We start from the raw sequence: 15,550 nt of genomic DNA, 5'->3' as shown, positions 1-15,550 counted from the left end.
GGGAGGCCGAGGCGGGTGGATCACGAGGTCGAGAGATCGAGACCATCCTGGTCAACATGGTGAAACCCCGTCTCTACTAAAAGTGCAAAAAATTAGCTGGGCATGGTGGCACGTGCCTGTAATCCCAGCTACTCAGGAGGCTGATGCAGGAGAATTGCCTGAGCCCAGGAGGCGGAGGTTGCGGTGAGCTGAGATCACGCCATTGCACTCCAGCCTGCGTAACAAGGGTGAAAGTCCGTCTCAAAAAAAAAAAAAAAAAGAATTCACACATTAAATCCATATATTTGGTGGCAAATGCAGCACCGCACAGCACTTTCATGGTTTTTGGTCAGTTCAACATTTGAGAAAGGGTAATCCCTGGAATCTTTCTAATAAAACAAGATCTATCAGCCTTTATCATTTATTTCACAAATTAACCTGTAGCAACAACTTTGAGATGGTCTATAGACTACATAGAAATATGAGATGCTGGCCAGGCATGATGGCTCATGCCTGTAATCCCAGCATTTGGGAGGCTAAGGCAGGAAGATCACTTGAGGCCAAGAGTTTGAGACCAGCCTGTACAATATAGTGAGACCCTATATGTATCAAAAACAAAAACCACCACCACCAACAAAAAAAAACAGACATGGTGGCCTGCACCTGTAGTCCCAGCTACTGAGGAAGCTCAGGCAGGAGGATCACTGGAGCCCAGGATATCAAGGCTGCAGTAAATCATCATCACACCAATGCACTCCAGCTGCGTGACACAGCAAGACTGTCTCTTAAAAAATTTTTTTTTAAACATGAGATGGAGCAGACTCTTAGGAATTTTCTAGATGAAAATATCCTACTAAGGATATAAACACCATAGCAACACCTCCTCATGTCCAATGATTTTTTTTTTCAATCATGTAACTCACTCCTTGAGTTTGCAAAACTCCTTTATTTCAACAAAATGACTTTAGCTTGTGATATTTTCTATATCATTAAATACCTTAATTTTCTCTTCAGAAAATACTTACAGTGTATCTTTATTTTCAACACTCCACAATACTTTTAGACAACATTTTCAGTATGAATTATGGTAAGATTTCATCCATTCTATAAGGCATATTATTTTAGTGGAAGAGGCATTCCTTCCAATGCATTTCCTACTTTATAGTAAACTCAGTATCGGGTAAAAACTGCTAATGTTCCTATCAATCCTATAATACAATTCATCCATTACTTTTTATGACACTTTTATTTTACATACAAAAAAAAATACACACTTTTCCCAAACCTTGAGGAGTTGAATTTCATGTTTGTTTGTGTGACAATAATTAAAAGCCAGGCAAGCTGGTACGGAAAACGATTTTGATACTTATCGGAAAAGCAAACCCAGTGCCTTTCGATCCATCCCAGCAATGAATGATACCATGACATTACACATCCCAGCAATAAATGATACCATGACATTACAGATACCTAAAAAGCATACTTATAAAATTCCTGAAATACCTCCAAAATCCTGGTATGCATGATACTAGACTTTATCATCAGTACTTATATTCTTCAAAATGTACCTAAGAATACGGTCACATGCTCATTAAAAGAGTGGATAGTTTTGACGGCAGGCTATAGTTCACTGCTGTCTTTCCATGATGCACCAGCAGAACCATCCAAAGCCACACACACCAAACCTATTAAGGAAAAAGCATTCACAATTCCCACCTGTGTCCTCTACATTTTCAAAACAGTATTAATTTCCTATTTGTCAATATTACATATTTAGTGGGAATTGACATTAAAATCAACATATTAAGTAATCTTGACTAATAAACCATGAGTCAAACGAATTCACTCTGCGAAAACCTTAAATTCTGAGTGTGATAAATTATTTTTAATAACATAAGACCATAAATTTTCTGTTTTTACATTCAAGACTAAATACCATTGACTATCCTTCAAAATGTTTGTTCCAAACTGCTGTAGTTCCAAAACCCATAAACCTACAACAAATGACATTACTTTAGAATGCTAGAAAACTGTTAATTATCAATTCTTAAAATTGATGAAGTAACTTAAATCATTAAATCATAACACTGACCTAATAGGACAAGAAGTTTCTTTTGGTAATCTTTATTAATATACGATCATCCTCAAGGGTCTCACTTGCCTTTTAAACAAATTTCTAAGGCAATTTTACAGTTTATTTAAAAGGTAATACCACACACTCCTACAACCTTAGCCACTTTACAAAACAAAGGCAAAATTTCTTCCAAATGTTACTGTAGAGTGTTTCTGTATTAGTTCCTCTTACAGTCTCCAGTGTGTCTCAGATTGCCATGTACATCTAGATTGTGACATGCAAAATGGATTCTGCTTTAGAAATGGGTTAATTGGCATGCAGATTTCTGCAGAGATCCATAATCCCACAAACGAGAGGGGAAATGAACATTATAGGGCTGACTCTGACAACACACACTTGGCAGGGGAAGGGGAAGCGGGGTTGGCAACTTCACAACGGTGGATGTGGGGAAAAGAAAGAGGACAAGAGACTGAGGTGCCCAGATCATCATCCTGCCAACAGCATTCAAGTAGTTACCAGCTTCCATGTACGACAAGACTCATCTTCAAAGTGGAAAGTTGTCAGAGTTGGATTCAGATCAGTTACCATGAGACTACAGTGTCAGTATAATTCAATTTAATCTTCAACCATTAAAAATTGTAATTCGAGGTAATAATTCATTTCAAATTTAACAAATTACATATGCACTAACTTGTACATGTATGTTCTCCGTCATCTTAAAGCATTTTAAACATTTTTGATAATTAAAATAGAGCAGCCATGTTGAAGTTAATGTTTACATAAAATGTCAGTGACTTTAATGTACTACTGGCCAAGAAAAGGTAGCTCAAAGGTTTGACTTTGAATGAGCTTGATAAAAGACTTTCAGGGCATGTTTGAGAAACTTGTTCTACTATAAAAGTAATTATTATTATTTTTCCTATTTTTTTTTTTGAGACGGAGTCTCACTCTGTCACCAGGCTGGAGTGCAGGGGCATGATCTTGGCTCACTGCAACCTCTGATTCTCAGGTTCAAGCAATTCTCCTGTCTCAGCCTCCTGGGTAGCTGGGACTACGGCCCCCCACCACTGTCACCATGTTGGCCAGGCTCAAGCTCCTGACCTCAAATGATCTGCCTGCCTCAGCCTCCCAAAGTGCTGGGATTACAGGTGTGAGCCACAGTGTGGCCAATATTTTATAAGCAAAGTTTGAAGATCTAATTTAATATTTGATAATCAAGGTTTTGGTTGGCCTATATATAGCAGGGTAAAGTATGAGACAAATTATTAAGCTTGACAAAATAAAAGGAGAGTTCACCTGACCACCTTTCTATATTCTTCAGTGAATTAATCAAACAGCATTTTCAACAAAGCTTTGTATCCAGTACTCTGAAGTAAAACAGTTACCTAAAAGCCTCACATCACTTTGGTAAAAGCAGAACATAAATGAATTTTCAACTTCAGAGTTACATATTTATTAGAGTGGAGAGTACGTGGAATGAATAAAGTTATCCTTATTAGTGTTAAAAGCACTAATTGGAAGAGAAAATGTCTCCAATTAGTTCACCCTATTTATTAACCAAAAGCTTCACAGAAAAATAACTAAAAAAGGTGTTATGATTTTTTAAAAATGAGGTGTATATTTAGAAAATTTGCAACCTATAATTCTAAAAGAATTGCCAGAATGCAAAGATCTTTTTAATAATATTAATTCTGGTGAAATCAAGTTCAAAATATAATATCTAGGATTCCTCCTTATCCAAAGAAGAAATTAAACTAGATAATTTCTTTTCTGTAATAGTCTGCAAATTCTAATTCAAAAGAAGTACACAAAATCGGATAAATAATAAAGGGTGTGTATAAAAGAAAAGCTACAATAATTCCAATTTTTGCTTCCTTAGTACTGTACATATACTACATTAACATAATAGAAATGGCACAGTCTCTGAGGACACGTTCCACATTTTATTTACATTTTAAGACTAACTTTAATCTCAAAATCACATATCCATATACCTATTTCCTTTTTGTTGACTTCACTTAAACTTAAATGCATGGTTTGTTAAACAAAGACTGTAAACAAATATTTACCATATCTGTTACATGTAACACACAAGAACAGCTTTCAACAGAAATTCATCAACTCCCCCCAACATTTTTTATTATAAATACAGGTATCAAAACAATCCTGAACATATTTTTGATACTACTAGTAGTCAGCACCCACACCGCTTCAAAAATTAACACATTTGTGACAATATTCATTGTACCTGCTACGTTTTAAACAATTTCAACTGCAGCTCTTTCACTAAGCAAGATGGATAAAGCATGCCATTTCTGTTTTCTTTCTTCAGATTTTTACTTTTTAGAAACACACATGCTTCCACTGCCATCTGACACTTCTCCACACGCTTTCATCTTGTAAAACTGAATTCTATTTCGAGTACTCCAGGTTTATGTTTAAATGACAGTGCCTTAACAAGAGAAAAAAAATTGTGCTGCATTTTTCCTCCTGTTACCTGAAAACATAATGGGTGTACATATATTAAATATATTCTTACAAATGTCCAGGTCATGTTTACCAGCTGGAATTCTTTTACTTAATGTGTGGGTATTTTGCATTGTGATATTTAATCAAGACATTAACATGAGTAGAAGGTTGTTGATTTAAGACAAGTTTGAGATCCACTAAAATTAATTGTTGTATGTTTGTCCTTCTGGTGGCTGTGGAAGCTTCATATTTTCTTTGGACATCATTAGACGTCTTAGCTCTTGAAGTACAACTTTAATGCTATATGAATTTTGCCATTTTGCTAACACTGGTATGCTCCGGGCATCCACCTGAAAGGGGAGGAAAGAGTACAGTTAACTAGCAAGTTTAAAGTACTATGGCACCAATTTGTTAAGCATATTCTAATAAGAATGATTTTGAAAATTCATAGCTTGCCTCTTTTCACGAGTACACTATGAAATTACTAATATCGGCCGGGCGCGGTGGCTCAAGCCTGTAATCCCAGCACTTTGGGAGGCCGAGGCAGGTGGATCACGAGGTCGAGAGATCGAGACCATCCTGGTCAACATGGTGAAACCCCGTCTCTACTAAAAATACAAAAAATTAGCTGGGCATGGTGGCGCGTGCCTGTAATCCCAACTACTCAGGAGGCTGAGGCAGGAGAATTGCCTGAACCCAGGAGGCGGAGGTTGCAGTGAGCCGAGATCGTGCCATTGCACTCCAGCCTGGGTAACAAGAGTGAAACTCCGTCTCAAAAAAAAAAAAAAAGAAATTACTAATATCATAATTAGTATACTTCAAAATTAGTTTAATATTTAGGGAAAATGTAAACATATAAAACATATAGTGAACTTTGGTCATCAGAAATAAATGTTATATTAAGTGACTACTTTGTAAATAAATAGACCAATTCCTTCTTAATGAAGGTCAAAAGGTTCCTCTCCATTTCCAGTGTCACTACCCAAAATCAGGGGAATTACGTCACACTGAGATTTAGATGAAAGCTACTAACTTGATGTCTTCTTTCAGATTTTAATTTCCAGTGTATTCTATGCACTATTCCAAATAAGTCTTTTTTTTTTTTTTTTTTTTTTGAGACAAGAGTCTCACTTTGTCACCAGGCTGGAGTACAGTGGCACAATCTTGGCTCACTGCAACCTTCACCATCTAGGTTCAAGAGGTTCTCCTGCCTCAGCTTCCTGAGTAGCTGGGACTACAGGCACGCCCCACGCCCAGACAATTTTTGTATTTTTAACAGAGACAGGGTTTCACCATCTTGGCCAGGACGGTCTCAATCTCTTGACCTCATAATCCACCCTCCTTGGCTTCCCAAAGTACTGGGATTTTTGTTTTGTTTTTTGTTTTCTGAGAAATTCTTGCTCTGTCATCCAGGCTGGAGTGCAGTGGTAAGATCCTAGCTCACTGCAACCTCCACCTCCCAAGTTCAAGCAACACTCCTCCCTCAGCTTCCGAGGTAGCTAGGATTACAGGCACCCACCACCAGGCCCAGCTAATTTTTGTATTTTTCATACAGACAGGGTTTTGCCATGTTGCCCAGGCTGGTCTCAAACTTCTGAGCTCAAATGATCTACCCGCCTCAGCCTCCCAAAGTGTTGGGATCACAGGCATGAGCCACCGCACTCGGCCCAAATTAATCTTTTGTGAAAGAGCAACAGAATTTGGATGGAGCTCCTTCCAAGCCCATTCTCAGTTAACTGGCAGCCTTTGACATGTCCTGCAGTTCCCTGGAAAACTCCACTCACAGAGCTTTCCTTTATCTGACCTCAGAGCTCACCTATCTTCACTTACCTCCTACCTTGGGCATTTGTCAAAAAAAGTTGGGTCAAACAGGAAGATGCACTGGGCGTGGTGGCTCAGGCCTATAATCCCAGCACTTTGGGAGGCTAAGGTGGGTGGATCACGAGGTCAGGAGTTTGAGACCAGCATGGCCAACATAGACAGTGAAACCCTGTCTCTACTAAAATTAGCCAGGAGTAGTGGCATACGCCTGTAGTCCCAGCTACTTGGGAGGATGAGACAGGAGAATTGCTTGAACCTGGGAGGCGGAGGTTGCAGTGAGTCGAGATCGCGCCACTGCACTCCAGCCTGGGCGACAGAGTGAGACTCGGTCTAAAAAATATAATAAATAAAAATTAAAAAAAATAAAAATTGGCCAGGCACGGTGGCTCACACCTGTAATCCCAGCACTTTGGGAGGTCGAGGCGGGTGGATCACGAGGTCAAGAGATCGAGACCATCCTGGTCAACAGAGCGAAACCCCGTCTCTACTAAAAATACAAAAAAAAAAAAAAAAAAAAAAAAAAAATTAGCTGGGTATGGTGGCACGCGCCTGTGGTCTTAGCTACTTGGGGATGCTGAGGCACAAGAATTGCTTGAGCCCGGGAGACAGAGGTTGCAGTGAACTGAGATCACACCACTGCACTCCAGCCTGGGTGTCAGAGCTAGACTCCATCTCAAAAAAATAAATAAATAAAAATAATAATTAAAAGAAAACTGTAAAATATAGTTGACAGAAATTAAAGACATAAACAAATACACATGGGTCAGAAGACTTATTACTGTGAAGATGACAATATTCAAGTTAATTTAGAGATTCAGTGTAACTCCTACTAAAATTTCAACTGCTTTCTTCTTTCTTGCAGAAATGAACAGGCTGATTCTAAAATCCGTATGTGAACGCGAGAAACCCAGAATAGCCCAAAAAAATAGTAAAAAAAAGTACAACAAAGTTAATGATTTCAAAATACTACAAGCCAGGTGCAGTAGCTCACACCTGTAACCCCAGCACTTTGAGAGGTCAAGGTGGGCAGATCAACTTGAGGCTAGGAATTCAAGACCAGCCTGGCCAACACGGTGAAACCCCGTCTCTACTAAAAACACAAAAAATTAGCCAGGTGTGGTGGGGCACATACTACTGGTAGCAATGTAAAATGGCATATTCACTTTGGAAAACAGTCTTGACAGTTCCTCCAAAAGTATGACACAGAGTTACCATATGACCCAACAATTCCACTCCTAAAATTATATACCAAAGAAATGAACATATTTGTCCACCCAAAAATTTGTACACAAATATTCATAGCAACAATCTTCATAATAGCCAAAAGTAGAAAAATACAAATATCCACCAGGCGATGAATGGATAAAATGGGATATCTATACAATGGAATATAATTCAACAATAAAAAGGACTAAGTATCAATACACACTACAAACATGAATAAATCTTAAAAACATTACATTAAGTCACAAAAGAACACATACGATATTATTCTACTTATATAACATCCAGAATGAACAAATCTATAAAGACAAAAGGTAGATTAACGGTTGTTTAGGGGTTAGGGGGATGGGATGGGAAAGGATAACTAATGGGCACAGGTTGGCTTTAGGAAGAAAACAATGTTCCAAAACTGGGTCATGGCAGTGATTCTACAATGCTGTGAATACTAAAAAACGCTGGGCCGGGCACAGTGGCTCACACCTGTAATCCAGCACTTTAGGAGGCCAAGGCAGGTGGATCATGAGATCAGGAGATCGAGACCACGTGGCTAACACGTTGAAACCCCATCTCTACTAAAAACAGAAAACATTAACCAGGCATGGTGGCACGTGCCTATAGTCCCAGCCACTGGGGAGGCTGAAGCAGGAGAATCACTTGAACCTGGGAGGTGGAGGGTGCAGTGAGCTGAGATCGCACCACTGCACTCCAGCCTGGGCAACAGAGCAAGGCTCCATCTCAAAAACAAAACAAAAACCACTGAAGTGTACACTTTAAATGGGTGAACAGTATGGTATGTGAATTATATCACCATAAAAGTGTTTACGAGTAGAAAAGAAAAATAATTTTAGAGTGATATTTATCTTAGAAACTGTCAGGTGCGGTAGCTCACGCTGTAATCCCAGCACTTTGGGAGGCTGAGGTGGGTGGATCGCCTGAGGTCAGGAGTTCAAGACCAGCCTGGCCAACACTGTGAAACCCCATCTCTACTAAAAATAGAAAAAATTAGCTGGGTGTCATGGCGGGGGCCTGTAATCCCAGCTAATAGGGAGGCTAAAGCAGGAAAATCGCTTGAACCCAGGAGACGCAGGTTGCAGTGAGCAGAGATCACGCCACTGTACTCCAGGCTAGGTAACAAGAGCAAAACTGTCTCAAAAAAAAAAAAAAAAACAGAAACCAAGAAACTAACCAAAAGAATTTTAAGAAAACTGTTACAATGGTAAGGTACATTTAAAATACTTCCTCTAACGATTTCACTTTAAAGAGTGGCAACCCCTCCTTAGCCTATTTTAAATAGACTCCATAACTGAACAGTTTATAAAAGTAAGTAGACAGAACACCATGCTATTTCCAAAGCAGAAACAAACACTTACAGCTGTAAATGGTAGTTAAATAAATCTAAGTGATTGCAAATCCTGTGAAATACCAACAGGGTGCAAAAAAAGGAAAAACAAAAAAGATGAAGAGAGAGAAGGCAGTAAAGAGCATGGGAAAATAAATATCATGTCAGAACAAAATCTGCATCTTATCAGTCTACAATATACAATGACCTCCAAAAACAATATACAGTGAGATATGAGATCTCACTGCATAAAACAATGACATTTACACTTCACAGTCCTAACCACCCACAAGGAATAATTTTGCCTTGTTGTATTAAATAAATATACACCAAAATTACTAAAGTGACACCTACTATCATGCCTGTGAACTACAATTCATGAGATACTTACAGCCTCAAAATATGTAAAACTATCCTGGCACAATAACCAGTGTGAAATTCTACACCATTTACTAGTTATAAAAGTAATAATCCAAACTTTCAGATGTAAAAGAAAAGAAAACCAGATGTCCAATATATGCACCCTACCCACAACCGTCTATACACACATCTACACTCCAGTCATGATTAAAATCAGTATTTAATTTTTCTATTTCCTAGTCCCCATTCCAGGTTGACAGTAAGAAGGGTTGGTGGGAAGATACATTCACAGGGTCCTGTTATACACCACTGGTGGGGCTGACATCGACCCAGCCCTGAGGAGAGCAGCTTGGCAATATTCAAGCTGAAGACAGGCCCCATGCCACAGCACACTTCTAGAGGTATTCCCGAGAGTAGCGCTACTCAAAGTATGTCCATGGAATGCGGCAGGCCACGAACAGAATTCTATTGGTCCTTGACAAGATAAACATTGCAATGAGAGTAAGAATTTAGAATGTTTTACAGAACTTTGATGGAGAACATTTTAATTTAAAAATTTTAAACTTGGCTAGGTGCAATCGCTCATGCCTGAAATCCCAGCACTTTGGGAGGCTGAGCTCAGGAGTTCGGGACCAGCCTGGCCAACGTGGTGAAACCCTGTCTCTCCTAAAAATACAAAAATTAGCCGGGCTTGGTGGCAGACACCTGTAATCCCGGAGAGGCTGAAGCAGGAGAATCGTTTGAACCTGGGAGGCAGAGGTTGCAGTGAGCTGAGCTCCTGCCATTGCACTCCAGTTTGGTCAACAAGAGTGAAACTGTCTCAAAAAAAAAAAAAAAAAAAAGCCACACAAAGAATTAACTCTACTTATAATGTAGTCTTTGTCCTAGTATGAAAAAAATCTGTTACAAATCAGACAAACGTTAAGATTGGACAAAGCCAGGCGGAGGACACACAGATGTCGGTTCTGTCATTCTCCAATTAGCCAGGTGTGGTGGCACACACCTGTAGTCCCAGCTACTTGGGAGGCTGAGGCAGGAGAATCACCTAAACCCAGGAGATGGAGGTTGCAGTGAGCCAAGATCGTGCCACCGCACTCCAGCCTGAATAACAGGGTGAGACTCTGTCTCAATAAAAAAGGAAGTGGAATCTGTAGGGAGAAGTGAAGGACCCACAGAAATTAGCCAGACTGGAGAGAAAGGAGGAAGAGGGGAAGTGCAAAGGTCTTGAGGCCAAACAAAAGGCATGCAAGCCATTGTGCACCCTGAGTGCTCCCAGTGAGCCATGGCGGGAAGCATGCATACTGCGTTGACGTCCCTAAAGGAGTCTGAAGTGCAGAACTGACATGACACAATCTGTCTCTTAGAAGGATCCCTCTGGGCCGGGCGCGGTGGCTCAAGCCAGTAATCCCAGCACTTTGGGAGGCCGAGGCGGGTGGATCACGAGGTCAAGAGATCGAGACCATCCTGGTCAACATGGTGAAAGCCCGTCTCTACTAAAAATACAAAACAGCCAGGCGCGGTGGCTCAAGCCTGTAATCCCAGCACTTTGGGAGGCCGAGGCGGGTGGATCACGAGGTTGAGAGATCGAGACCATCCTGGTCAACATAGTGAAACCCCGTCTCTACTAAAAATACAAAAAACTAGCTGGGTGTGGTGGCGCGTGCCTGTAATCCCAGCTACTTAGGAGGCTGAGGCAGGAGAATTGCCTGAGCCCAGGAGGCGGAGGTTGCGGTGAGCCGAGATCGCGCCATTGCACTCCAGCCTGGGTAACAAGAGCGAAACTCCGTCTCAAAAAAAAAAAAAAAATACAAAACATTAGCTGAGCGTGGTGGCGCGTGCCTGTAATCCCAGCTACTCAGGAGGCTGAGGCAGGAGAATTGCCTGAACCCAGGAGGCGGAGGTTGCGGTGAGCCGAGATCGCACCATTGCACTCCAGCCTGGGTAACAAGAGCAAAACTCCATCCCAAAAAAAAAGAAGGATCCCTCTGGCTGCTGGCTTTGGAAGGATTAGAAGGGATTTTAAAAAGTAGATCAGAGACGTTGTTGCAAGAGTCCAGACAACAAATGATGGCCAATATTCACTTGGTGGCAATGTAAATAGAAAAATAAGACCTAAATCAAGTTACACTTGGAACAGAAAACTGACAAGGCTTAATGATAGATGGGTTGGGGGAAGGGAGTAGAGGGGGAGGCAAAATATCAACTAATGGACCAGAAGCTCAAGAGATCAGATAAGCTTATTAGAGGTAGGTCTGAAATTTAATCCGAATTTCCTAGCTCCCATGGCAACGTAGAACACACCATTAGTTACTTAATTTACAGAAGGTATAATGTAAAAACAAACTAGTAATGAAGAAAAACAGATATATCTAGTAGCAAAATCTAACAAAGATCTTCTTCACAGAGGCAATGCTGTGTGTCAAAGAGGAAATTCCCTAAATAATATCCTTGCTGTATAGTCATGTGCTTTATAACCCTGATTCCATCAAACTTCTTAAAAACAGATGTGTACTGAACTTCTAGAACAAGCACTGAAAGAATACAAACAGAATGAAAGAAGTTGAGAACAACCATTCCAAAAGTAGGTAAGAAACACGTAGAAAAATAGAAACCACCAACTAAGATGATCTATTTAAACCTGAACGTGTCAGTAATTATGGATATTAAATGTAAATGGACTACATGCTCCCAGCAAATCATAAAGGCTAACCAACTGAGGGCTGGAGAGACTGAGGTCCCAGCTCTGAGCTGGCAAGCGGCTGGGGATTGGGAGGCATGTGGGAGTGCTGATGGCCCAGCAGGTGCAGGGCTGAGATTTCCAATGACCTTTCCCACCTTCTTCCTTTCTCAGGGTCATGCTTTATCTGGCCTGGTGCCTCCCTGCTGGATGCACTAGCCAATCTGGGGCCCCGCCTCAGACCTACCTATTACGCTGGGGTTGAGGGGCGGGGAGCTGGCTTTGAATCCAGGAGTCAACTTGTTGCCAGAAGTACAGTTACATGCAGAGGAATCTGAGAAATAAGTAAATGCACTGGGAAACATGGAAGCCAGGTTTCTCAGTGTTGGAAGAGAGAATTACAGATATGGAAAGGAAGAATCATAAAATAAACCCTATAGTTTTAGAATAAACTTAGCAGGAGTTGTTAATATAAACTTGTGATTTTTAACAGATGGTAAACAGATGGGAAGGAAAGAGAGAGGGAGAGAGGAAAGGGGGATGAATTTGTGTACAGATGTGAAACATCTGTGGTACAAAACAGGTTAGTAGACAGAGGCAACACAGGGATAAGATGAGAAGTCAAGAATACTGAGGTCTTATTTCCTAAGATGGATGATACTCATTTTATGATGATGATATGTTATTTCGCCTCCTAAAAGGTATTTTGTATGTGGTGTGCTCTCAACATGGCACCAAGAGAGCCTGGGCTTCAAAGTCTTATCATGAACCTAACAATCTACTCATACCGGAAATTCAGCTATTTCTACCAGCTAACTCATGTGGGTCAAGCAGGGCATGTCATTTTGTTTAAAGAGACAACGGGCTGGACACAGTGGCTCGTGCCTGTCATCTCAGCACTTTGGGAGGCCAAGGCAGGTGGATCACTTGAGGTCAGGAGTTTGAGACCAGCCTGGCGAACATGGTGAAACCCCGTCTCTACCAAAAAATACAAAAATTAGCCAGGCTTGGTGGCATGTGCCTTGTAGTCGCACCTACTTGGGAGGCTGAGGTGGGAGAATCACTTGGGGCCAGGGGAAGTAGGGGAGCACCACTGTACTCCGGCCTGGGGGACAGAGTGAAACCCAAAAATAGATAACGATGCTCAGCCATGACTGTTTCAACACAGATATACTTGTTTCTCAAAGAAAAAATTCCTTCATAAATATTCATCCTTTTCATCTCACCAAATGTACCTTAATCCCAAGAAAAGTAATATTCAAAGAGATATAATGGGTTTGGGGTTTTTTTGTTTTTTGGTTTTTTTTGAGACGGAGTTTTGCTCTTTCCCCCAGGTTGCAGTGCAGAGGCACGATCTTGGCTCACTGCAACCTCCACCTTCCGGTTTCAAGTGATGCTCCTGCCTCAGCCTCTGGAGTAGCCGGGATTACAGGCGCCTGCCACCTCGTCCCACTCATTTTTGTACTTTTAGTAGAGTCAAAGTTTCACCATGTTGGCCAGACAGGTCTCAAACTCCTGACCTCATGATCCGCTTGCCTCAGCCTCCCAAAGTGCTGGGATTACAAGCGCAAGCCATCGTGCCCGCCCCAATAATGGTCATATTTTTACCAAATAAGGATCAACTGAATATGACTACTGAGACAATTAAAACCCTAAGAAAAGTTTTGGCCAAGCACAGTGGCCCACACCTGTAATCCCAGTACTTCATGAGGCCCAGGAGGGAGAATCACCTGAGGTCAGGAGTTCAAGACCAGCCTGGCCAACACTGTGAAACCCAATCTCTACAAAAATACAAAAATCAGCCAGGCATGACAGCAGGCGCCTGTTATCCGAGATACTCGGGAGGCTGAGGTAGAAGAATCGCTTGAACCTGGTAGCTGGAGTTTGCAGTGCGCCAAGATCACACTGTTACACTCCAGCCTGGGTGACAGAGTAAGACTCCGTATCCAAAAAAAAAAGAAAAGTTCTAACCACCACATACATCTTTTCTAGATAAGTACATTAAGGTTTTTGGATGCCATAATTTATATTAATAAAAGTAAAATAACATAATGCAACCTTCCTTAGACTTTTGGCTTAACAAAAACATTTTCTTAACTACATATTCATATCTTACATATATTACGTGTGTAGTGTTATATATAACTCTTTATATTATGTTCTATAAAAACAAATTAACTTACCATCCCACTGGAATTATTTACTCCATTCATATTAATTTTTGTTACAAATCTAACTGACGGAGGAGCTTCAGGGTATTTAGGTCCACATTCTACTTTCAGGCTATATATTCTGTTTTCATAATTTGTCTGGAAGGCAATAAAACAAAAGGACAATCAAAATAACAATATCTAAAATACTAATGTCTAAGTGCTAAAAAAAAAAGAAAATAGAATATGAATATACTTGATAAGACAGTGCTTATGATTAAGAATTTACTTTTCTACACTCAAATTTATTTGACCTATATGGTGACAAAAAAACACAGTAGGCATACTTAAAAACTGAGATTTTACAAAATTAATTCCACACAGTATTATCAATATGATCACAACTTGCTTTTATGATAAAAATGATGCCTGTAAACAAACTAGAAAGAAAAAAAAGAAAACCACTTAAATTTAGATTTTGCTAAAAAGTTTACTTGTAGGAGGGGCTACTTGAGACTTATGTCGAACATATATGAAGGTTTCTGTTTTCCAGAACAGCTCTGCTTATTCCTATTGTCCCAGAATTAACTACTAGCAGTGCCTCTTTTCATTCTCAAAAGGGTCTTGCTGGAGAACAAATTATATGATTACCCTACTTAATATGACAATCATAACTTCTAGCAAAAGGAAAAACACCATATTATACTATTTTGTTACAATAAAACATAATTATTTATGTCTCCTATTAGTTATACTTACGTTACTGCTTCATTAATTTTGAGATTCATTAAATCCCATTATCTGAATTCAGAGATACAATAGCAAATTTTACACATCATTTTCAAATAGGGTTTCTGAAGCATGAAGTTTAATTAACAATAAAACCCTCGGCCGGGAGCGGTGGCTCAAGCCTGTAATCCCAGCACTTTGGGAGGCCAAGGCGGGTGGATCACAAGGTCAAGAGATCGAGACCATCCTGGTCAACATGGTGAAACCCCGTCTCTACTAAAAATACTAAAAATTAGCTGGGCATGGTGGCGCGTGCCTGTAATCCCAGCTACTCAGGAGGCTGAGGCAGGAGAATTGCCTGAACCCAGGAGGCGGAGGTTGCGGTGAGCCGAGATCGTGCCATTGCACTCCAGCCTGGGCAACAAGAGCGAAACTCCGTCTCAAAAAAAAAAAAAAACAAAAAAAACCACAATAAAACCCTATAACAGCCATTTTAAAGCTATCACACTTAAAGCTTCTAGATTATCCAAGGCTTATTTTCATGCCTATAAATTAACTCTTCTTTCTCCTACGGCTTTTGTTCACGTGGTTAACTTATTAGTGTACCATTAAAACAGGAAAGTGGGCCGACATGGTGGCTCATGCCTGTAATACCAACACTTTGGGAGGTCAAGGTGGGTGGATCATCAGTCCAAGAGACGGAGACTGTCCTCGCCAATACGATAAAA

At 40.4% G+C, this 15,550-nt stretch overlaps 1 protein-coding gene across 2 annotated transcripts in view; it reads right to left on the bottom strand.

The window, feature by feature from the left end:
* Positions 1-1,206: 1,206 nt before the first annotated feature.
* The window catches only part of UBE2V2 (ubiquitin conjugating enzyme E2 V2), a 60,590-nt gene continuing 46,246 nt past the window's right edge, over positions 1,207-15,550 (bottom strand). For both annotated transcript variants that reach the window (XM_039464475.2, XM_074386642.1), the window contains exons 3-4: positions 14,127-14,252; positions 1,207-4,872 (exon numbers count right to left, since the gene is read on the bottom strand). In XM_039464475.2, coding sequence (XP_039320409.1) covers positions 4,726-4,872; positions 14,127-14,252 — 273 coding nt within the window. In that variant the 3' untranslated portion in view covers positions 1,207-4,725. The remainder of the gene's footprint in view (positions 4,873-14,126; positions 14,253-15,550) is intronic.

Source organism: Saimiri boliviensis, chromosome 15, assembly GCF_048565385.1.
Source record: "Saimiri boliviensis isolate mSaiBol1 chromosome 15, mSaiBol1.pri, whole genome shotgun sequence".
NCBI lineage: Eukaryota > Metazoa > Chordata > Mammalia > Primates > Cebidae > Saimiri > Saimiri boliviensis.
Note: the sequence above shows the minus strand (reverse complement) of the source record. Positions and strands in the feature narration are given on the sequence as shown.